At 42.3% G+C, this 23,293-nt stretch overlaps 1 protein-coding gene across 3 annotated transcripts in view; it reads right to left on the bottom strand.

Moving 5' to 3' along the window:
- Positions 1-284: 284 nt before the first annotated feature.
- The window catches only part of GRHL1 (grainyhead like transcription factor 1), a 43,357-nt gene continuing 20,348 nt past the window's right edge, over positions 285-23,293 (bottom strand). For 2 of the 3 annotated variants that reach the window (XM_039888090.1, XM_039888093.1), the window contains exons 9-16: positions 12,998-13,156; positions 9,157-9,244; positions 7,781-7,920; positions 6,718-6,755; positions 5,126-5,217; positions 4,718-4,803; positions 3,143-3,207; positions 285-1,994 (exon numbers count right to left, since the gene is read on the bottom strand). In XM_039888090.1, coding sequence (XP_039744024.1) covers positions 1,880-1,994; positions 3,143-3,207; positions 4,718-4,803; positions 5,126-5,217; positions 6,718-6,755; positions 7,781-7,920; positions 9,157-9,244; positions 12,998-13,156 — 783 coding nt within the window. In that variant the 3' untranslated portion in view covers positions 285-1,879. The remainder of the gene's footprint in view (positions 1,995-3,142; positions 3,208-4,717; positions 4,804-5,125; positions 5,218-6,717; positions 6,756-7,780; positions 7,921-9,156; positions 9,245-12,997; positions 13,157-23,293) is intronic. The other variant, XM_039888092.1, reaches the window with a different exon arrangement.

A 23,293-nucleotide genomic window follows, 5' to 3' on the forward strand; every position in this document is an offset into this window, starting at 1 on the left:
AAGAAAGAAAACACAAAGCTGTTAGATCTAAGAGCATTCACCTGTAGCTTTGGTGGTTAAATTCTGATAATAGCTGAGAAATGATTTAGGACTTTCTAACTTAACAATTAGATCATTTCACAGACACCTGCAAGGAAAAACTAAGATGAAGGCAGAGTCTCAAGGACATGCTGGGAAATGAGGAGGAAATGCTAAGGACACCCTTTTCAGCTCTGTCACGGTAAGATCTCCAATTCCGCTTCACGAACCAATGATAAGATAAAGTCAAACGGGACAACAGGAAATGACATATTACGAAATAGACATATAAAATTTAATCCCTTTGGTTTAAAATACATCTTCAATGATACAATTAAAAACAACAAACAAGTCAAAATCGATTTCATAAAACAAAATATAAAATATTGTTATATGACCCGTGTCCCATATCTTAATCTTAGAAAACCAGCAATTTAGTTCACATACTTCATTAGAATATTTTAATGTAAGAATGTAACTATCAATCCTACTTATACAAATGAACTATTCTAGCTCCCTGAACCTAAAGATACCCGTGATTTTGTTATAAAGTTACTTTTTAGTACTTTTATATATTTAAACATGTGTACAAAATGTTCCCCTGCCATAGTAACATCATCTCATAAATTCACGAATCTTTCTACAATTGTTAGCATACAAGATAATCAAAGCTTGCAGGCTCTGAAACATGATAAAACAGAAAGAATTTCTTATAAGAGGAAGATTAGGAAGAACTCCATTTTGAGTTGTATCACCTGGTACACTAGTCACAGTATGTGATATGTTGTAATTACTGTTTGTTCGTTTTATTAGGTACGTATGACTAAAACTAGCATACACGACAGACATGAATCGCTGTAGTGTTTTTCCTTTACTTCATTTGTTAAACAGTGCAGAAATCCAAACAATAACAGTCTCAAAAGCAAACAGAATCTCTGTTATTTGAGAAGGTTTTGCTATGCTATGGAATAATTGCTGTGTTTGGGAAAACCCAGAGAAAGCACTGTAATGGGTTCCAGTAGCACAGTATTCTATCTGCTTGGTATACATTATCAAAAATAACTTAACCCTTCGTCTAAGGAAAGTCTTTAGGGGAGACCTCATTGCATCTCATCTGTACAGACACCACATTTATATATTATCTATTTATATAAGACATGTATGTACACATTTACAGACACAGGCCTTCAAAAATGTATTGCACTTATATACAATGCAGCTTTAGCTTAACTGATTCATACTGTAACCCGCTGAAGTTCTTCGTAAGAAAGGCAGCTGATATGTTCAAGAAAGTTGGAAAGGAAGATTTCAGTAACACGTTCTATGTGAGTAAACATTTCCTGGGGGATGAGAGGCTAAGGGCGAAGGGCTCATCCTTTGTCTTCGGAGGCCACTCCCCTGGCCTGAGGCAGGCACACAGTTCAGGCCTCGAGGGCGCCAGATCCTTAAAGCCACACTGACCGCCTTTTCTGACCTGCATAGAGAGCAGGCCCACTCCCACTGAAGAGACAAGGCAGATATCCCGGTATTTTTATCAGTAATATAGCAGGTATCCTAAAGGTTCCCAGAGAGTCTATCAAATCTTGGAACAAAGTTTTCACTTTTAATCCTAAGAATTTATATCAGAAAATTCAAACATAATAGTATATGGATTTCTCTGTCCAATCTGAAAAACGCCAATGCAATATATTCAATGCTATCGCCAAGTCAAATGCAGCGCCATCTCCACTTCAAAGAAGCCCCTTCCACTGACATCGCCGGGTGTGGAAGGTGGCTGACCGCTGTACCTGTGGCTCGCCAAATAGTAAGACCTACGTACCACCTTCATTTAGCTCGCTGGGAGGGGTGGACTAGGGTGCCCTTAAATCTCAGTGAGGGTGAGTTTGTATGACCCCCCCACTTCTTCGATCTGCAGCTGGAAGGTGTCTTCATTGGAGTAATGCTTCACAATGTTGTCGTCCATGTTCACCAGAATCCTGAAAGAGGAGGCGAGAGCGATGCCCTCAGTCCCACTCGCTCTGGAGTCGGACCCAGATTTCCATTAGCTGTGCTGCCTACTAGCTGTGACCCAGGACGGAAAATATTTAAGCTCCCAAAGCCTCAATTTCCTCATCTACGAAATGGGGATGGATAACAGTGTCTATCGTAGAATACTGTTATGAAGATTAAATGAGGACTCAAGTAAAGCACTCATGACAGCGCAGGGCATGCGATAAATAAAACATACTAGCTTATTATTAATTCAGCATGTAGTAGTCACTCAATGGACAGCAGCTGTTATAACGAACACGATAAATCCACAAACAGCACTTCACAGGTCCAGCCTTAGAAGATACACTGGCAGAATGAGTCTACGGCTCTGCAGCCGCAGCTCCCTCACAAACAAGATTCCCTGTCAAGTAATCCTCAAAGTTTAACTGAATGACTATGAAGTGCAACCCTTCCCACTAGACCCACCTACAAAATTCCAATTAGGATTTGCTTTAGAATTAAGCCTAAATTCTTTTGTGCTATCCTGTTTACCCATGCCAAACAGCAGAGACATTTAAGTAAAACAGAGTATCAATACAAGGAAGCAAGGCTCTGTGACCGAAAACCCAATCCAGGGCAGGAGAGTGGGGTAGACGGAGCAAAGACTTTGCAGTCGGTGAAGACTGAACTTGAATCATGGCCTTGGCACTAATCTGATCTTGGACAAGTCTCTCAGACTCTCTGTGCCTCAGCTGACTTGTCTATAAACTGAATAACAACTCCCATCTCAGCGGGTCATGTGAAAATTAAATAACACGCGTGGTGCCCGACCCAGTGCCTGGCTCACGACGGGGGCTCAGCAATGGGGCAGTGACTGCGGTGTCACCCTCACCAGCTTTCATAATGTACGCTGGACCCTGGAGCCACCTCGCCGCTGCCAAGCACGAGAGGAGCAAATACAAGTCATACTTAAAAAGAATCGACAAGGATGTCTTAGAAAGGCAGATCAATTTTATGTGGATAATTTAAGAAAAAACACATTCCTGCACTGATGTTTCTATAACTGTTTCTGGACGGGGCACAGGTGCATGTGAATTACATTCATGTTACGTAACGTTACCCTTACGCAGGTACTAGGAATGTCAGTGCTCACCCTTTTTTACATTTCTTGAATATTTTCCCAATCTTGTCATGGGGAACATCATATTTGTCTGAGATCTAAAAGAGCAATGAAAAATAATTACGAAATGTCATTTTCATGGCTTTCACAAACAAACTATGTAGTATAGTGATACAGTCCCTCAACTTCGTTTTTCAAAAATGCACATTCAGAGACATACAGAAGAGCCAGACCATATCCTGGGGAGGCGTGCCACCTACGTAAGGGAGCTGCGGTCCAGTGCTGCGTTAGTTCTCCCTTGTTCGCAGCTGTTCGCAAATGTATTAGATGGTTATCGTTTTTCTTGTTTTTTTTTTTTAATTAATACTTTATAGAGCTGTTTTAAGTTTAGGGAGAAACTGGGCAGAACACACAGAGTTGCTCAGCACCCCCAACATAGCTCCCTGGCTATTAACGTCTCCCATTCGTGTGGTGCGTTTGTTACATGTGATGAGCCGGCACTGGTACAATATTACGAATTATACTGCACCGTTCCCATCAGGGTTCACTCTGAGTTGTACACTCTATGGTTTTTGACAAATGCATAATGACGTGTATCCACAGTCACAGTAGCACCCCCAATCCACTGTCCCTCACCTTCGTCGCATTTATCAGCCCCTGGCAAATTATATACTAGTGTCTTTGCTTATCTGACTGTCTCTATCTTCCTAACCAGAACTTAAACTCTATTTGGTGCTGTGTCACTTACTCTTGTAACTCTGGTGCCTAGAACGACAGTACCTGGCACAAAGCAAATACTCGTTAAATGAACTCGACACACTGCAGTTGTCAGGGGCACCCAGGGGAAACACATTTCTAGCCCAGCTATGCTTGTGTTTTGAGCGCAAAGATTCCTATGACAAGTATCAGGATACAGTGCGGAGTCCTTGACTCTTGTCCTGGGGTAAAGCCAAAATGGGGAGTCGGCAGGCAGGAACCCTTCTCATGCCATCTCTCACTGCTTCCCAAAGGGCAGGCTGGGGTCTGTTCACCTCCCAACCCTTTGCTGAGATACTTATGGTCATCGCTGGTTACACCTCTAAATTTTCTCAAATATGGTTTGAAAAAGGTCCTGACGCAAATTCAGTCATTCCCTAAAATCAGGCATTTCAAAGGCAGACCAAAGAGCCACTGTTTTTATGCATGAAGTCTGTAAGATTTTCTTTGATTAAAAATAATTTCTGTTGGCTTCTAGAAGGTATGTTAAATGGCAATCTCCCTTTAACCAAATACAATAAAAAACTAAACTACTCCACAGGTCATCACAAATTCACTCGGTTCAGTAGACGAGACATTACTGAGCAATTACTACCTACCAACTAGTGTGCTGGGCACAGGGGTGTGAGACCAAGTGGAGACAGCCAGCCCCACAAACGACCGAGGACCACGCGAGGTGGGTGGAACGTGGCCTGTGCCACAGGCACAGACAAGACACCGCCGCTTAGCAAAGGCCTCTGAGGTTTCAGTACAGCAAAGGAATCTGGATGGTCTGTAGAACGTGTTCCAGTGCAATTCTACATCAATTTGTTTTCAATTTTTAAAGAGGATTACAAAGTTTATAGTACTTACAGCTTCCATCAAGCCTTTCAAAGACGGAGTCTTGAGCATCAGGGCATCAAAGACTTCTTCTGACTCCTTTCGCACATAGAGCAGCACTAATCCCCAGTCGGGAGGAAGGAGGTGGAAAAAAAAAAGGACGCAGTTCACTCACGTGAGCAAATTAAGAACAGAGACCCTGCGTACTGGGTCTGCACGCAGACCCGCAGCACGGAGAGCGAGCATGAACCAATGTGAAATGTCTGAGGACACAGTGCGCAGCTTCTTCCGACTCTGCTGTACGTTCAAGCGCAGGCCAGAAGCTGGTCTGACAGAAGAAGAGTCAAACTGGACGAGATCTGTTTGAGCACTGTACGCTTCTGATAGATTCCGAACTCACTTCTAATTTAAAACTCCCACTAAGAAATGAAGCCAACGCACCTCTCTTTGGTTCTTCTATCCGGGTCAGCTTAGCAGGCGGTGGGATCACAAAATCATCTTCCGACCCATACGGCCCCCTTTTCAAGTTAGATCTGCAGGTGATTCAAAGTGCGTAATCAGTGCCTTCGACTCAGCACTCGCGGACACAAGAGTTTTAGGGTCTATCACTGAATTTTAGATTTAAAACGATCTCTACGCTTCATCTGTTCCGGCCTCTTTATTTGGTGGATGAAAATCTGAGGCCAAAGACTGATACGGACTGAACCGGGCCCCTGCTACTGATCGGCAGAGCGGGCTGCACTCGGCCGCCTGCCAGACGCCCCCACCCTGCTCACACCACGTCACCATCGCCCAGTCTTCTCAAGAACCAAGTTTCTTTTCAGGGAAAATCTCACGGAAGACGTAGGATGTGAGATACGTGTAGAGACACTAACAAAGGAGAGGGCGTGTCAGAAAAGGGCGAACGGCGTGAGCAGGAAAATGCACGGCCAGGCTGGCGGAAGCCATGCTCCACGGGAAGAGAAATCTAGAAGGGCAGGGTGGGCTCTACTGTGGAGCACTTTGATCTTTTGGCTCTAAGGAATTTAAGGTTTTATTGTGTTGCTGGTGTCAGGGAACCTGAAGGTTTTGTGAGACGGGAATGCCATAATCGAAGTAGAGTAAAGACAGGAGGGGACTCCAGGCCCTGCAGGCAGAAGAACCAGCTAGGGGACTTTGGGGACTTTGGGGACAATCACGGCATATGATTCTAAGGGTTAAAATAAGTAGGACAGTGGAAATCAAAAGGGGAAGATAGAAACAGACCTCACGTGAAGAAGAGGAAGACCAGCACAGCTGGCTATCAAAGACAGTTACAGGGTATTCCACGTGGTGAGGCTCCGTGCGTGAGCAAGAAAGCGGCAAAGTAACAGAAGTGAAGAAAGCGAGCACTCGGCTTTGAACAGAATGGTCACTTCGAGAATAAGGGCTGAGTCTTAAAACAGTCTGTCCCAGCTTCCAGCACATGCCGGCCTCCAGTGGAAGTGACGGAGCATCACCAGCAACAGGGTAAGCTGCTGGCTGGTGTGTGCCAGCTGACAGCACACACTGCCAACATGCGTAATTTAACCTCGTCACGAGGAAACAATGAACAAACCCAGACTGAGAGACATTCTAGAAAACAACTGTAATCTTCAAAGTGTTATGTTGGGAAGGTCAAGGGGAGATGGACTGTTCCTGACTGATGAAGCTAAAAGAGACATGAAGAGTAAATACACTGTCTGAGTCTGAACTGGATCCTTTTTTGCTATAAAAGACCTTATCAGAACAACTGGCAAAAGCCGAATGGGGACGAGGGCTGGTACTAACGTCTCCATACCAACACCCTGACTCTGACTGTTACGCAGGAGAATGTCCTTGTTTGTAGGAAATACACACTCAAGCATTCAGGCACGATGGTGTCACTGGGTCAGCAACCTACTCTCAAGTGGCTCAGGAAAAAAGTAGTTCTTTGTATTGCACCAGCAATTTCTCTATAAGTTTGAAATTGTTTCAAAATAAAAAGAAGTTATTAAAACAAAACGAAACAAAATGAAACAAAACGTAAATCTTACCCTTCACCTTCCAGTTCTTCTGAGGCGATGGAAAGGACCTAAGACCAAAAACAAAATTGCTTTTCAAGTATCCACTCAAAATATTTCAGACCACAAATTATTCCTACAGTGAAAATAATTTTGAATTTGACAATCTAACACAAAACCCTTTAGCTTTATTTTTCAATAACCAGATTCTTAGTGGTATCTTCAAGTCCTCCAACTCAGGGGTCGGAAAACCATGGCCATGAGCCAAGTTTTGCCTAGCGCCTATTTGAGCACCGACTGGCACACAGCCACACTCATTCACTGGCGTGTTGTTTACGGCTGTTTTGGCACTACTACTCAGAGTTCATTAGTCACAATAGAGACCATATGACCCAAAATGCCTAAAACATTTATTACTTAACCCTTTATAGAAAGAGTCTGCCAACCGCTGTTCATCTCAAAGCTTCTCATTAGGAACTGAACACACTGGCCATGGCTTCCCCTAGGCTGTCCGCGCAGTGCACGGCAGACCGTCTCTCCGATGTTTATTTGAGCTCAGCGCAGGGAGCATGCTCCACTCTCCCCGGGTTCCTGCATCCGCCGAGCTTCTGCTCAGAGCAGGACAGGGCTACTTGGTAAATTCCGCATCAGCAGCCAAGACACAGCTCTCCGCGTGCCAACGATGACTCAGTAACTGAAACCATGACCGCAGCCTTTGGACGTTCTTTGTGCCACGAGGCTGCGAACCCCAGGGACTCCTCTGGCTTTCCCCTCCGGTCCAGACCCATGTAAGTTAAACCCACGAGATCAAAGACTCAAACTGCAAATTGCATTACTAGCCTAGCGTGTTTTAGATGAGCTTAAAAATACATAAATGCAAACGAGATTTGCGGAAGAGTTTGGTACTTTGTTTCCAAATCAACGGTCCTTAAACGCTCTCCATTGTAAGGACCTCCTGTCACCCCAACGGAATATTCCAGAAAGCTAACCCCAAACGCTGGCCAAATCTCAGTAAATTTTGGCTTCTGTTTTCCAAAGATTTTCTTCTTGTTAAATCTTACTCCCCTGCAGACACCCTGGGCTCCTGGTTACGTACATGAGTGCCCCGCTGAAGGTTGGCGAAGTGCACGTCAGGAATGAAGAGAACAGGCTGGGTATCGAGATCAACAAAGGGCTTGAAAATTGTTATGTCCATTCGTTTGTGAGAGGGAAGCAGTGGCACTTTAACATCAGAAACTGAAAAAAAATGGGGATGCCACAATCAACAGCTTATATACGTACACTGGACACAGGCCACATCGCATTCTCCTCAACGTTTAAGAAACTTAAATTATACCACTATGAGACACAGGTCACGTCGCCCGAACTAAGACGAAAATCAGATGATGTGAAGGCATATGCTGTCTGTATTTACCATACTCAAATCAATCAAACATCTCATCAAAATCAGAGGAGAAAAAGGTATCTTTAAACACACATACGAACACAGAAGATTTGGAATAAAGGCGAAGCATATTTAGGTTTTGCCTGACAGGCTAACACAACTGTACAGACGTAATCTAGAAGCGGTTTCGCTTTCGCTATTCTCGTAATTTACATTTTAATTTACGTTTTAACAGCAACTCTTTCTTCCACCCGAGAGCACACACCTTCGCTTCATACCTTCCACCTCAGAACTGAGCCTAACGGAGGTGAAGAGGAAGCACGACTGTCTAATTTTTAACTTAGAAAATCTCAGACTCCATCTTCCTCCATCGTCTGACCCTGAAGCACTCAGTGATGAGTTTTCCTAGTTAGTTAGCTGTTCTCTAAAGTGACATCGGGAGTTTGCACTTTGATGCCAGTTGGAGAACCCTGACTAATGAGCTCCAGGGCAAATGTCTGCTGAGCCAGACAGAATATTCAAAGAACAGATGCCAGCAGCCCACGTACTGCACATGAAACGCTACTGGCACCAAGCAGCATTTTTTTTTTTTTAGCTGAGAGAGACAGGATTTTGTGACTATGAATACTGGTCACATTAAAAAGAAAAAAAAGTTTCCTGGTAAAACATCCAAACAGAGGCCCTATAGAGTCTGCAAATGATAGACGATACCCTAGAAAACTATACTCATTTGGAATTAATACATCCTGAATTCTAAAGGGTGTTATTATTCTTAAAAATCTAGACGATTCCAATTTCATCATCAGCTAGTCAGGTGGAATGTGTGCTTTTTTCAGGACTGGAATCAGCAACCTGAGCTAGAACAGCCAAAATAGCCTAAACTCTGAAAAACTCAAGAATCCTTCATGTAGTGCCCCAAGAAAATTACTTAGTTTAGCCATTCCTCTGTTTTTGTATCTGGTAAGGAAAGCAATGCTACCGCTTTGCAATAATAAAAAAGAGCCACTTTTCTGTCTTCTGCTTGAAAAGTCAAGGCACCAATGTGCATGGAAAGGTCTGGAATGCTTGGAGGGAACATTTCTACTTACAGGCATTCAACTGGGAGCTGGGGTCAGTACACTTGCCTTTTCTTTTGCTTTGTTTTCGTTCTTCGTCCCTGATTTTCCGTTCAGCTCCCTGAAGGTAAAGACAAGACAAGACATGATTCTGTTTATCTGATCCTCTTTAAAATATTTAACTCTTATCCAGACCACTGGATGGAGGGGGATGGAAATACCTCCTCTTTGGAGATGAACTCCATTACCTATTATAGGCATGGAGCTTATCATCGGACTTCTAAAAAGCCTACTCTTAAAACTATTTTTAACTATGAAATCAAAGGGAAATATTTACTTAAAAAACAGAGTCAAATTCCCCTCAGCAGTGGATGTGGCCAGACTAAATGAAAACCCGAGAAGATCTGCTGGTGTACCATGCCACCTTCAAACACAGCGACTTCTCTTGTTCTCTAATAACAGGAAACAAGAAAATGAAAGGAAAAGTCCAAGTCGACCCTACTTCAGGTGTCCTTTCCTATCTGGGCAAAGCGGGATTCTCTCCAAGGACCTGACATCAACTAAGCGACAAATATGACCAACTATAACGCACAAGAGCAAAGATTTAACTAGAAAACTGCACAATCATTTAAAGAAGAAATGTGCTCCCACTCCTCCAGAGGGGACATGCGTGCATGAGGTCTGCCATCCACACACCAGAACCCACAAAAATAAAGAGCCATATTGGGAATAAACACGACCTGAAATTAAACAAGTATAATAAAAAAGTTATTAATCACTTTACTTGACCTACTGGCATTTATTTTTAGATGGCACAGATTTCTTTACAATGTTATCCAGTTAAGTATGAACTGGTGGCTTATTTTTCTGTAAATTTCCTGATAGCAAAGAGAAGCAATAAAAACCACCCCAACGATTTTGGCACTATTATACAATAAAACCACATAAAAAAAAAATACAAAACCACTTCTGCTTCTTCTAGAAGGTATTACTATACTAGCATATTGGTAAACACACAACCTGCTTATATTGATACAAACATTATCTCTCTAACATACAACAGGTAAATATCCCCAATCTCCCAGCCACTACTGTATGGAATTGGTCTGTATCTCTCTCAGTCCTTTCTTACAGTCTAATAATTTTATTTTGATGAATTACATGCCCCCCCCAAGGTAGTTTTATAAAATAAGTTATTTTCCTCCTTATGTATCAGTTATATCTCTAAAGAATAAGGGACTTCTGCTCCCAGTCCAGATGGAGTAACAGACCAGATTTACCCTCCGCCCAGAAACAACAACCCCCACAAACTGCATGAAAAGGCTTGTTAAGACCTTGGCCACCAGGCAACCAATAGCGATCCCCAAGAAACAGGGAACAGCAAAGTGAGCCTTTCGGTATGCCTCTGGCGCTGTCACACTTTTCGGGCTGTGACACAGAGGGCGACATCTGGTGGTCTCTTTGGGCCAGGTTCCCTGGGGAGGAGACAGCTGAAAGTTCAGAGAGGTGAAGGCAGCAGGCCAAAGTAGCGATGGGGAAGGAGTTACAGAGAAAGAACCCCAGAGACCTTCAGAGAGCCCCCAAGTACTCAGCGGAGCACTGACGTCACGTCAGTGTGAGAAAGACCTGCAGCTGGGAAAAACATCTGCAAAGATGAGAAAATCGTGCCTGAGACTCACACAGGGCCCCAGTGCCTGTTCCCACCAACCAGACTGGAAAAACTGACCATTCACAGGGCGGCGGGGAGAAGAGTTAGGAAAACCACGCCTCAGCCTCAGCGGCGAGCACGACCAGCCCGGGACTGAGCGCTGCCCAGAGCCCGCCCATCAAACCGTAAAGCTGAGACCTGAAAGGATCGCACTGTTTCCAAGCAACTTCACTCGATCTCAGAACAAAGTTCAAGAGGATTCACAGGATTACAAAATTACCCAGCACCCAACAAGGTAAAACTCCCAGCGTCTGCTATCCAGGAAGACGGCCAGGCACGCAGAGAAACAGGAAAACACGGCTCTTATGAGGCAGACACTGGAACCACGGAACCAGCCCCGCTCTGGCACACAGGTTAGGCCAGGGCACGGCCACGGCTCTTCTAACTGCGGTCTGCACGGTCAGAGGTCAGAAAGCCGGTGAAAAAAAGGAACGCGTCCAAGCAGAGACTTGAAAGATATAGAATCAATCGAAGCTGATTTTCTAGAGATGAAAACTATAAAGTCTGAGAGGAAAAATACACAGGATGGGATTGACACGACAAAAGACTGATGAACTCTAAGATATAACAATACGAACCGTCCAAATGAAACGGAGAGAAAAAGTCAACCCAAAAAACCAGAAAGAGCCTCAGTGGGCCGTGGGACAACTTCGAGCAGCTGTCCATACACGTAACTGGCTTCCCCAAAGGAGGAGGAAGACGACGTGCTGAAGAAACAATGGCTGAAAAATTTCCAAATCTGATGAGCACTAGAAACCCACAAATCCAAGAAGCTCAGTGAACTCTAAGCACAAGAAATACGGAGACGCACCAAAGTGCTCCAAACCAGCAAAAAGAAAATCTTAAGAACAGTAAGAAAAAAAGACATGTTAAGCACAGAACAAAGGTACTGATTACAGCGGATTTCTCATCAGGAACCACGTGAGCCAGAAGACACAGCCACATCTTTGAAGCACTAAGGAAAAGAACCAATTAGAATGTTATACACAGGTAAAAAGATCTTTCAAACTTGAAGGTGAAATAAAGGTATTTTTCAGACATATAAAAGCTGAAAGAATTCATCACCGCTAGACACATACTGCAAAAAATGTGAAAGGACATCCGATGACGTCACGGAAAGCCCTGTAAATTCAGGCTGTCCCGGCCCCTTCTCTGTCAACAACTAGGGAGACTGACCTTGAGAACTCACATTTGTCCCCAGTTAATGCTACTGAACCTGGGTGTCTGAGAAAGCTCTGCGAACCTGCAAGGTCCCAGGCCGCCCACCGGGGCCAGACGCTTGCACTGTGCAGCCAGTGTGAGCGTCAGGACAGCAGGCCTCTGGCAGCAAACACACTTCCGGCTATCCAGCACTTTCTAACAGTCTTAGCTAACACAGAGGTTTTTTAACAGAACGAAAACAGGAGAGCTGGCAAAGAAATACAGCCCAGAGTTTCAGTGGGAAAAGCCAAAGCCTTCTTCACTCTTCATTCAGTGGCCACATGCCCATCTTTGGGGCTGCCCAGTTCTCAAGGACACCGCTGTCTCAGTCCTCAAGGCACAGCAGGACTATAAGCTTCTCTTTGGATTTAATCCAGCCGAGCCTCTGGCTCTGCACCTGGCACAAGCCATCATCTCTTCTCCAGAAAAAGAGAGTCATATCAGAAAAAAGAAATGACACTGAAGGCATCTGGGCCTACCTGCCACTTGGGGAAGAATCGCACCTTTACCTCATCCTCTCCTGCCTTCGCGGGCTGCTGCCAACTGGAAGGAGAGCCGGGCAGAGGGCGGCCCTCTGTGATTCATCCACACTGAGTCTTCAGACACAGGGCTCAGGAGGAACCCGACTCCGTGGCCACTGCCTACAGCCCAGCAAGCCAAGAGGCCGCCACGGGCCGAGCGCAGCCTGACGCGACGCCCGTGTGCACCACGCTGACTCTGCCACACATGCCCAACGAAACCTTTTTCTTGACCCTTGTCATTTTTCTATTAAAATGAGATATCTTTTCTTCTCTATATGTCTTTGCATGGCTAAAACAATAACTGCTAATTTAAAGTATTTAGTATTAGCAACAGTACACTCACATGGAACTTAAATATTAAAAAAGACCCTGCTTTTTTTTCTGTAAGAAGAGTATACCTCACACACTTAATTCTAAGTGTCCCTACTCAATTCGACAGCCTTACCTTGTCACAGAAGACCTTTATCTGGCAGTACGCCCGATGCACAGGCTTGTTGCTACGGTTGTTATAGCTATAGGTGTCAATCTGAATGTTAAGAGGCAACCCCTTCACACCCTTCTGAGAAGAGAAATCTGTGCTCAAGCAGTTCACAGAGATGAAAACCTGCAAAAGAAAGAAAAGGTTCCGTAAGCGACAGACACGGATGGTCAACCGGAGCGCGGCTTGTGAGAATCACATCATCGTTGAAATTACTCGAACGTGTTCTGAATGAGAGCTCAGCTTTTTATTTAAAAGAAAACTTTAAAAAACAAAGGGTCTATTTTAAAACTGCTTTTGGTCATAGGAATGGCCAAGTTAGGGAAAAGCAGGCAGCAGCAGCCTTGAACCACCGTCTATTTTTCCTCCCAGAATCCTTATTTAATAGCATACAATGGATGAGTCTGGCTGTCTTTCTTCGTGTCATTTTTAAATGTTACCAATGCCACAGGTTCTCTCTGCAGCTGTTTTGTGGCTTAGTACAAACTTTCTGGGATTCTGCCTGTATCTGCGTCTGTACTACCGCTTAGGATTACATTTAGCACCCGATATCCAAACATTCTGCAGTGTATGCAATCGGTGAGTCACACTGCCGAAGTGGTACCGGAGGTTGTTAGAGCCCGAGGCGAGTCTTTGTACAGCAAACGATCATGCCTCATTTCCCCCCTATTTTTGTGATTCTGGATTTCAACCTCTCCACGTGTGGTCACAAGGTTTTGAGCCTCCCTTTCAACCATTTAGTTTTAGAATTTATTTCTGCTGCATGAGCACCACGCAGTGGATATTACTGGAATTACAGTTTTAAAAACAGGTCGGCACATTTCAAAGCCCTAAGACCCTTAACGACCCCTCGAGCTCTAACAACGGAGAACAGAGCTGCCACAGTTGTGTGGGTGCCACCGGCTGATCCAAGACCCAGACAGGGATGAACTTAATTAAATTAGAAAAGGGCGAAAAACTTTAAGAACATAAGATAAAAGAGAAGGGAGTGGGAAGAGAGGGTAAGGAGAGAGAAAAACTACAGTTGCAACGTCAAAGAATGCTCTCCAGAAGGCATGCAAAGTGCTGGAACAGTTTGTATTCTTGCTCTAGTTTATACACTATTTCTAAGTAAGAGAAGACCAAAGATCCTAAAAGACTGAGAACTTGTCCACGGAACAGATTCAAAGTCCTCTCTCATCCTGTGCCTTCGCAAGCTCTCCACTCAGACCTTCGAATGTTCATTCCTGCCTCATCTCTCTGTCCTTGTCATTCTTCCTCCTCCGGTCCCAAGCCAGGTCACCTCCACAGAATGTTCCTGCTCACCCCCAACTTGTGTCATGGGGCCAGCAGCAGTGACACCATTCACTGAGCACCTGACATTTCAAGACCTGTGCGGGCACTTCATACGCATGACCTCGTTTCATCATCGCCACGACCCTGACAGACAGTATTCTCCTTATTTTACAGGGGAAGCCTGGAGAGATTTTTAACACTGTGCCCAAGGATGAAAACGAAGGACTGGGACTCATACCCAGGACCCCCTTTATACTCTGCTACTGCTCTTCCCCAAATCAACTTTTTATCCTAAACACCCGGCACCACTTGAAATGGTCTGCCATTTTTGTATGTGTCTATTTACATTACCCTGGCCAGATTGTAGGCGAGGTCTGTAGCTTTCTCAGTATTTAGAGCGCCCGATCTAGAATGGCCTTGCCCTGCCTGCTGTGATTTTCCTTTCCAGTTAACTCATGTTTGGTAAATAAGCAAATTGATTTAATTTTTAAATACCTAAATCTAAACAGGCACAGGTGAATTTCAAATCCATTACAGAAACTTTGTGCTCTGACTTTATCTTCTACTATGTATTTTTTTAAAAACACATCATACACAACCCATAAATCAAAGTTAAGGAAAGTCTATGGAACAGATGAAAGACAAACAAGACAGACGGACAGAAAAGCAGACAGACAGACAGTAGTCCACGTAAACAACTGAGCACGTAAGGTAACCAAACCACCGTATTTTTTATTTTACAACCAATGGACAACCTAAACTTTTCTCTGTCACTCTAGGCCACATGGCTCAATTCCTAACACAAAAACAGCTGCCTGGGAAAGTTACGCTTTAGCCTCAGCAAGTCCAGGAAGTCTTTGCCCCAAAGCGATATTCCCTTTACAAGAGGATTTTGCGGTGACCCAACCTCAGACCTCGCCTCCCCGAGCTCCCCGGGGTCAAGTTTCTATTCAAAGCAGAAATAAGCAGGAGCCAGGTCCCGGGATCCACATAACGTGGAGGCTTCAGAGAGGCATCGCCCTCACCGTTACCCGTGATTACTTAAAATCACTTTCCTACACACATTTTCTCCCATTTCTTAAGTCAATTCTTTCCAAACTTAGCAGTTTCCTAAATGTATCAAAGAAAGTTCACAGCATTCCTAATTCAGCATTAAAAAAACGCCATCTTGTCTAGCTAAATACACAAACATACCAACAAACGACTGTGTTTATATTGAAAGATGATGAATCCTACATCCCTACTCTGTGTTTACTAGTGACAATAATTTTGTGTAATACATTTATCAGTCAACTTCTTATAAATCATATTATTTTAAAAGTATACATAATAAGGTTGGCATTTAAAGTAATCGTAACTGCTCGTGTAAAATTAAGAACCTTACAAAGCTGTGGTTCTCAAAGTGTGGTGCCAGGAGCATCAGCACTGCCTGGGGACTGGATGCTTCCCACTGACTCAATCGGAATCACCTGGGGGAACGTGAGTCCTTGCTGCCACCCCAGCCACATCTAGAGGTTCCGCTCTTATTGGTTTGGGGTGGGTTCCAGACATTAGGGCTGTTTTAGCTGACCCCCAGGTAATTCTAGTGATCAGCCAGGATAAAAACCACTCCTGTCAAGTGATAATCTTCTATACTTACACAAAAGGTCTCCTCTGGTACCAAAACACAGAGATTATTAAAACAAGTCCTAATATATGCTTTCTTTTCTTTAAAGAGTTCAGATATTCTTACATGTATTTATATGTATCCCATCAGGGTTTTTAACAAAAAATTTTTTTTACAGAGGTATAGCCCTATCACATAAGAACACTCATTTAATCAATGGAAAGACATCTATTAAAAGAAATTCTCAACCTTGTTATTTAACAAGCCACGCAAATCCTCAAGAGCTCATAGTTCATAAGACAGTGACCAGAAAAAAAAACAAAAAACAAAAAACTATTAAAAACCTATCAAACTCTATTTCTTATGTTTATGCCTTAGGTGACATTTGATTTTCACAGGAGTTGATGTTTGTGGATGAACTGTGTTCAGGTGAGGGTGTCAGGTGTTTGAACTATAGTGCAAGGCTGACTTGTGATGTCATCCACACTGAGCTGCAAGCTCCTGAGGACAGAGACAACACTCAACCAGCCCTTTGTACCTGGTACAGAGTGCCACATAACACAGACTTTTTAATAAAAGGAAAATGTAGAGGGAGTAGTAAATAAATATGGCTAAAAGGAAGTATAATGGAGAAACATAGCTTTCACGTATTTATGTAGACCAGGAGTCGGCTTTTTCTGTAAAAGGGCCTAGGAGTCAGTATTTAATTTTTGTGAGCCACATGCAACTACTCAACTCTGCAGTAACAGTGCAAAAGCAGCCGCAGACAAAAAGTGAAAAAATGGCGTGGTGACGTTTCAATAAAACTTTATTTACACAAGCAGGCAGCTGGCTGGCCAGGGTCCAGAGCTGCAGCTTGCTGACACCTGATCCAAACCACTGCCTAAATTGCTCAGAGAGTAATTTACCCTTACATCATCACAATGTAGTAAAGGGGGAGGAAGTATTATTTCCCTTTTTGTAATTCAGAATTTCCACTTTCCACACAACTGACTTCCTGCAAAGACATCCAGTATGGACTTCTTGCTAATGTGTCACTGACCCAGAGAATCACACTCTTTAGCGATACAACCTATGTTTAAGGAGGGGACAAGAGTTTTGAGGGAGAAGCTCAGCATCTAGGAATTTTTATTCAGGAAGGTGATAATCTTTAATGAGAAGCACCCAAAACAGATGAGCAGGCAACAGTAGGAACGTGAGGCTGACCTCTCCTGTGGATCTCAGGGCAGCCGCCAGGTAGGCATGTTCTGTTCCTCACAGCATTGACACTTAGCGTTAGTTCTACCTAATGGGTAACCCCCCAAGACTTAGGTGACTTGGCCTATTGTCCTGCCAAGTCACCTAAGTCTGGTTTATTGTCCTGCCAAGTCACCTAAGTCTGAATAAACCAATGTTCAGACCCTTCTCACCGTGTAGAAAAACTTTCTACAATGTGATTACAGAAAAAAACCAATATCTCCTACTGAGTGTGAGAAAGAGGTAAAAAGTAAGGATTATTATACATTCGACTCCTTTTCTATAAAACACTCTTAAAATGACCTATTTCTACAGTCTGAGAGTAGGCTGGATGACACATGGCCTCCTTCTCTAGAAAGATACAAAGATCTTTAAGACCTTAAATGATGACCTTTTCTGTTTTCACCCTTCCTTACCACTGATTTTGAGGAAAAGTTTGATTTTATTCAAATAATTGGAATATAAATCTCAAAAGATGAGTAACTAATGTTTCCACCCAAAATCACTACAAGAGAGAAAAAAAGTAACCACAAAAATAAACTGCTAAACAGGTCAAAGATGCTCTGCAAGATTCCTTTTTCAACGTCCAGCCCATTTTTCTAAGACAGTTCCTCATTCTTGGCTGAGATTTCATGCACTCAGAACTTTTCCAAAGATATGTCTTCAAACCTCAGTTTAAAAATGAGAGGAAAACAAAATAAAGATTTACATTATCACAGGATTAACTGGTATAGATTTTTTATTCTCAATGCTTATAAGCACAACCAACAAGAAATCAGATCTTGAACTAATTCATAATGATTTTTCCAGGAAGCATTATGGCAGCCACACAATACTGTCACACAGCTGGCTGCTTTCTCTGTTACTCCTCAAGGGGAGAAAAAAGGGGAAAAAGACACAAGAAAACAGTGTGCTGAAGACACAGGTCACCATCAGAAGTTCATTTCCCAGGCAATAAAGAGAAAGCAACTGGGAACAAATTTGGTAAGCCCCCAACTCACCTACAATTTTGGGGCTTTATCATCAACTCCAGAAACGCAGGCACGATTCCAATAAAACGTGCCGACTGTCTAAAGAGAGAGCAGTCCGATTTGTGAGCTTTAACAAGTGAATTTTATTTGTGGGGAGAAATCACAGAAATATTTTTCACCCGCCTAATTCACAGAAAGAGTTAACAAACCACTTGGAATTCATCAGCTAAAAGTTATAAAAATTTTAGGTAGTTGAATCAGAAGCTTAAATGATAAAAGTGACTAACTTAAGTACATGATATTTTGCATGAACTAACAAAAAGGCTGTTTCTTTTAAAAAACTTGATCGCGACAGTTAACTGTTGTTCTATATTATTATTCATATTCAAGAAAAGAACTCCATATCCAAATAATATAGTCTTAATTTTTTCCCCCACTGAGAGATTTAGGAAGAATTTTGCATGTTTTTATAACATCACTGCTGTAATAGTGAAAATAATTTCCTCTAACTTTCATATACGGTTTTCTCAATGAGTGGAATAAAATACTTCAAAATGTGAACATTTAGATTCGCTAAAAACAATATAAACCACCCTTATGACAGACTGTGTAAAGTTTTCTTTTTAACTGAGTTTTTTAAAGGGAAAAAGTTTTCTTTTTAAGGGATTTGATTTTTAAAAGAAAATAGAGTAACGAAGTGTTGTGCTCCTAAGGCTGGCTTGACTATGTGCTTCTGTTTCAGGTAAAGAGCCTTCTCTCTGTACCCTCGTTGCCCAGGTCAGGGAAAGGAATAAATGAGCACCTGAACATGCCATCTTTATTTAATACTTGTCACCCGGTCACTCTGCAATTATACGGACTCTAAGCCCCTTGACGACAGAGATGTGTGATTCATTTTCTGCTTCCTCTTCTTTAATTCCCTCCTCCTCCACTTCCACCCCCGACTGATGGATGTTGCCATTTCCTCTTAAGAACTGGATCTCTGAAGGCGGGCGTCTCTTCCCACGGTGTGCACCTACGGCCTGGTGCCTCCGGCACACTTGGGGGGCCTGGCGCACCCGGCGTATGGTCGGTGGCTCCGCCTGGGGCGCGAATCCAGGCCCTTCGGCATGTAAAGCAGATGTGCTAACCGCTACACTATGGAACCACCCCCGTGTGATTCATTTTTAAAATTTCTTCCAGTGTTTAGTATATTTTTTACGTTTCTCCCAATGTCTATGACTAAATGGTACTGAATTAAATGCTGGTAACGAGAGACAGAAAACCACGGGTATACGAAAATCTACTCATATTACCTCCACATCTTAATTTAGTAAGTTTCAAATCCTCACAAAACTTTAAAATACACATAGTAGTGTACCCCCACAAAGAAACAAAAAACTCAACAAAAACACTTGATTAAAAAAAAGAGACATTTACACAAATTCGCCCTTCTTTCTTCAACCACTCGTAGAGAGCCCTCTCAACAATAAAATGGCTACAAATCAGGTAATGAAATTAAAAGAAGAGACTGCTTCACTGACACTGGGCAATTGCCAAATACTATTATCACTACAGAATCTTAATCATTTATTCTTACTCAAAAATTTTCAACGGCTCTCCACTGTCCTTGTTTCTTTACTAAGTTCTTTAGCATTCAAGATGCTATTTGTGATGCCAATCTACTCTTCCAGCCAAATCCTCTACCACCTACAGTATTTCTCGAATGTAAATAATTTATGTATCCTTCTGAAAAGAGAAAAAAGTTCCTTAACCCTTAAAAATATAGCCAGATCCTAGTTTGAAAAATACTACTCTAGTCAAACTGCTATAAAACATCCGATCACACTGCACCCCAAGAACTCATCTGGCCTTTACCTGGCTCAAACCTAATACCTAAGACAAATACCAGCACTGAAATCTCTTGGCAGCAACTGACATCCAGAATATACTTACGATTTTAAAAAGTCTTATCATTGAATTTAAAACACAATATTAAAAAACTCAAAAGAAACTCCAATCCCAATTCACCTGGTTCACAGACCCAAGGGTTTGAGACAAGCTCGCTTAAAGGGTAAAGTTGAAAGTCCTTACCTGGCCATGCCAGGGCCTTCGGGGTCTGGTCCCTCCAGCTCCCGCCTCATGTCCCCCACACCACTGCTTGCCTCAGACGTCAAGCTCCAAAAGTGTTAGTTCTGTATTCGCACTTATCCAGGTTCTAGGCTCATTCTGGGCTCTGAACATTTGGCCAGTGCTTACTATACTTTAGGACTCACTCAAGTGTCACCTTAAGGCACCTTCTCTGATCCTTCTATTCTAGGGGAAGTTCTATTCCTTTGTGTTTACTTCTATGACTGTACTTACTAGAGTGACAATCTCCCCCTCTAAATTTGAGTTTTCTGAGAACTGGGCCATGTCTTACTTAGATTTACATTCCCAGAACATCCTGGCAGTGTCAGCCAATGGGAAAGACATGTTCACTGAATAAATGTCCCCAAATTCCTAAACTCCAACCAAATAAAACTATACAGTGCTATGATATTTGAACTATGTCTACTTCATTCTTACAATGTACTTGACTCTTTGGCCCTCAAAACCACCTATGAAATTGGTACCATTCTGACCCCATTTCACAGATGAGAAAACCAAGGCTTAGAGGTAGGTAATTTGTGCCCAAGTTCACATATTACTTATGTTCACATCTTTCCCCTAAGCAGACGTGAACACCTAGGTCACTTTGGTAGAACCCAGAATGCCAAGCAGCTCTTTACATACACTGAACATTAAATAAATATTTATTGAATAAGTAAATTAACTATATATACTCTCTCAATTAATTTGGAAAAAATTATGGTACTTAGAGGCTCACTGACATACACGTATAGAGAGAGATATAGGTAAGCTCTAGGGCAGAGATAAATCCACATAATGAACTATGATATAATTTCTATTTCATCTATTCACTTTTATACTTTAAAATGTGATCTACAGCAAGTACCTTCCCATTATAGAAACACAGGTACCTATTTTGTATTTGATAATTAAATATGTCATCCCTTCACTTGAAGCATCATGTCGTACTGACAGGTGTGGTAATGTCTACAACTTTCTTAGATTCGAGTGTTGCAGAAGACAAGTCCCAATTGTTTCCTGCACTATACAATGTCTGAGCCTCAAAATGTCAAAGCCGACTAAACTATCCCAGTTGCCCCTTTTCCACTTAAATTCACAACAGCTACTCTGCAGAGGAAAAGAAAAAAAATAAAGGTCCAAAGAGATTTTACAAAAATAGAAAAGATTGCAAGTGCAATCTTTCAAAGTATCATGTCAAATGCAATCTCTTCCATAAAGCCTTCTCTGATTCCCTTAACTGAAAGTTCTTTTCCCTAGAAATCATCAGAGCATTTTTTTAACCTCACTAATGACCTGTATAATCACATGGAAAGTGTAATCTCTTTTGAGGGCAGGCTTTATGCTTGAATCATTTTTTTATTCTCTCACAGCTCGTGGATAGAGAAGTACAGTGAATAACTTGATGAATGAATGAATGTATAGTTAAGAAAGTCAACTTTGAATAAAGAATCCTCATACGCTGCTGGTGGGACTGCAAATTGGTACAGCCACTATGGAAAACAGTATGGAAGTTCCTCAGAAACTAAGACTTGCTCTACCATATGACCCAGCAATCCTTCTACTGGGTATTTACCCCAAAGACTTGAAAACTCAGATCCGAAAAGATATTTGCACACCAATGTTCATAGCAGCATTATTCACAGTGGCCAGGACGTGGAAGCAACCGAAGTGTCCTACGATATATGATTGGCTAAAGAAGCTGTGGTACATATATGCAATAGAATATTAGCCATTAGAAGAGATGAAATACTGCCATTTGCGACAACATGGATGGACCTTGAGATAATCGTGCTAAGCGAAATAAGCAAGACAGAAAAAGTTGAAAACCATATGGTATCGCTTACATGCGGGATATAAACCTAAAAGCAACAAACAAACAAGACACACAAACAGAGACTCATGGACATGGACTGCAGGCTAGTGGTTACCAGAGGGGAGGGAAAGAGGGGGAAGTGGGGAAGTAAACGGGTAAAAAGGGTGAAAATATGTGGTGATAGAAAGAAATCTAACTGTGGGCGGTGAACACATAATGCAATATATATGCCTTACTGTTGAACTGTACACCTGAAACTTACTAGATTTTGTTAACCAATGTCATCACTAAAAAAAAAGCAAAAGCAAAAAAAAAAAAAAAAAAAAGAAAGAAAAAAGAGTCAACTCTTGCAATATGACTTTAAGCCAGTTCTTCCACATATATAGTAACAGATTAATTATCTTGCATAGAATTTCCTGAGGATAAAGAAATGAGTTAAATTTATATACAATGACAAAAAAAAAAAAACCACTCTAAGAGAGAATGGTATTTTGCTCTTGCGAATCAAATTATATGAAGTAGATTTTTCTATGAGCACATGCGGCTGAGAGCATGGCTCCCTGTGTCAGTATTATACAGTTATTTGTGTATTATGATGCACAATTAGATCAAGTGAGTGCTAACTGCCTGATAAATACATGAAAAGAGAAAAGGTCTGTTAAAAGGAAGAAAAAAGTGGGTTGATTTATCCATGGAAGATGCTTCGGAAAGTTGATAAAAAATGTTTTACATTTTAAAAATGCACCTAACCTTGCTGTGTACCCTAAAAACATTTAACTTTAACGTGAATTATCATATGCTTCGCAGTCTTGGCTACACAATACTTTTTACCTCCAGAGAGACAAGTGCCCAGCTGTGGTTGAGGCTAAGGCTCTGAAGACACAGACAGTAAACAGATGACAAGACAAAGCCAGGCCCCATGTCTCCTGCTCCAGACTCGGTGCTCTCAAAATCACACTGCCACAGTGAAGCACAGAAAGCTAAGGATGCACCTGATGAAAACACTATTTGGTGAAGGAGGAAAACAGAAAAAAGTAACCCCCAAATGGCTGTGAGCAGAAGGCTGTTTTTTGATCATGAGGCATGACATTAAAAGGTCCCCGGTACTTCAAAGCAAACTGGGAGTCTAAGTCAGCTTCCTATTTGACTTCCTGTAAGTCATGAGATTTAGTTGGTGACAGGACCCTGACAGACAGCGGCAGCCATCTTGGATACAGCTCCTGCTGTCTGAGAGTCTTTATCATATAAAT

Source organism: Pteropus medius, unplaced genomic scaffold (assembly GCF_902729225.1).
Source record: "Pteropus medius unplaced genomic scaffold, Ma_sr-lr_union100, whole genome shotgun sequence".
Classification (NCBI taxonomy): domain Eukaryota; kingdom Metazoa; phylum Chordata; class Mammalia; order Chiroptera; family Pteropodidae; genus Pteropus; species Pteropus medius.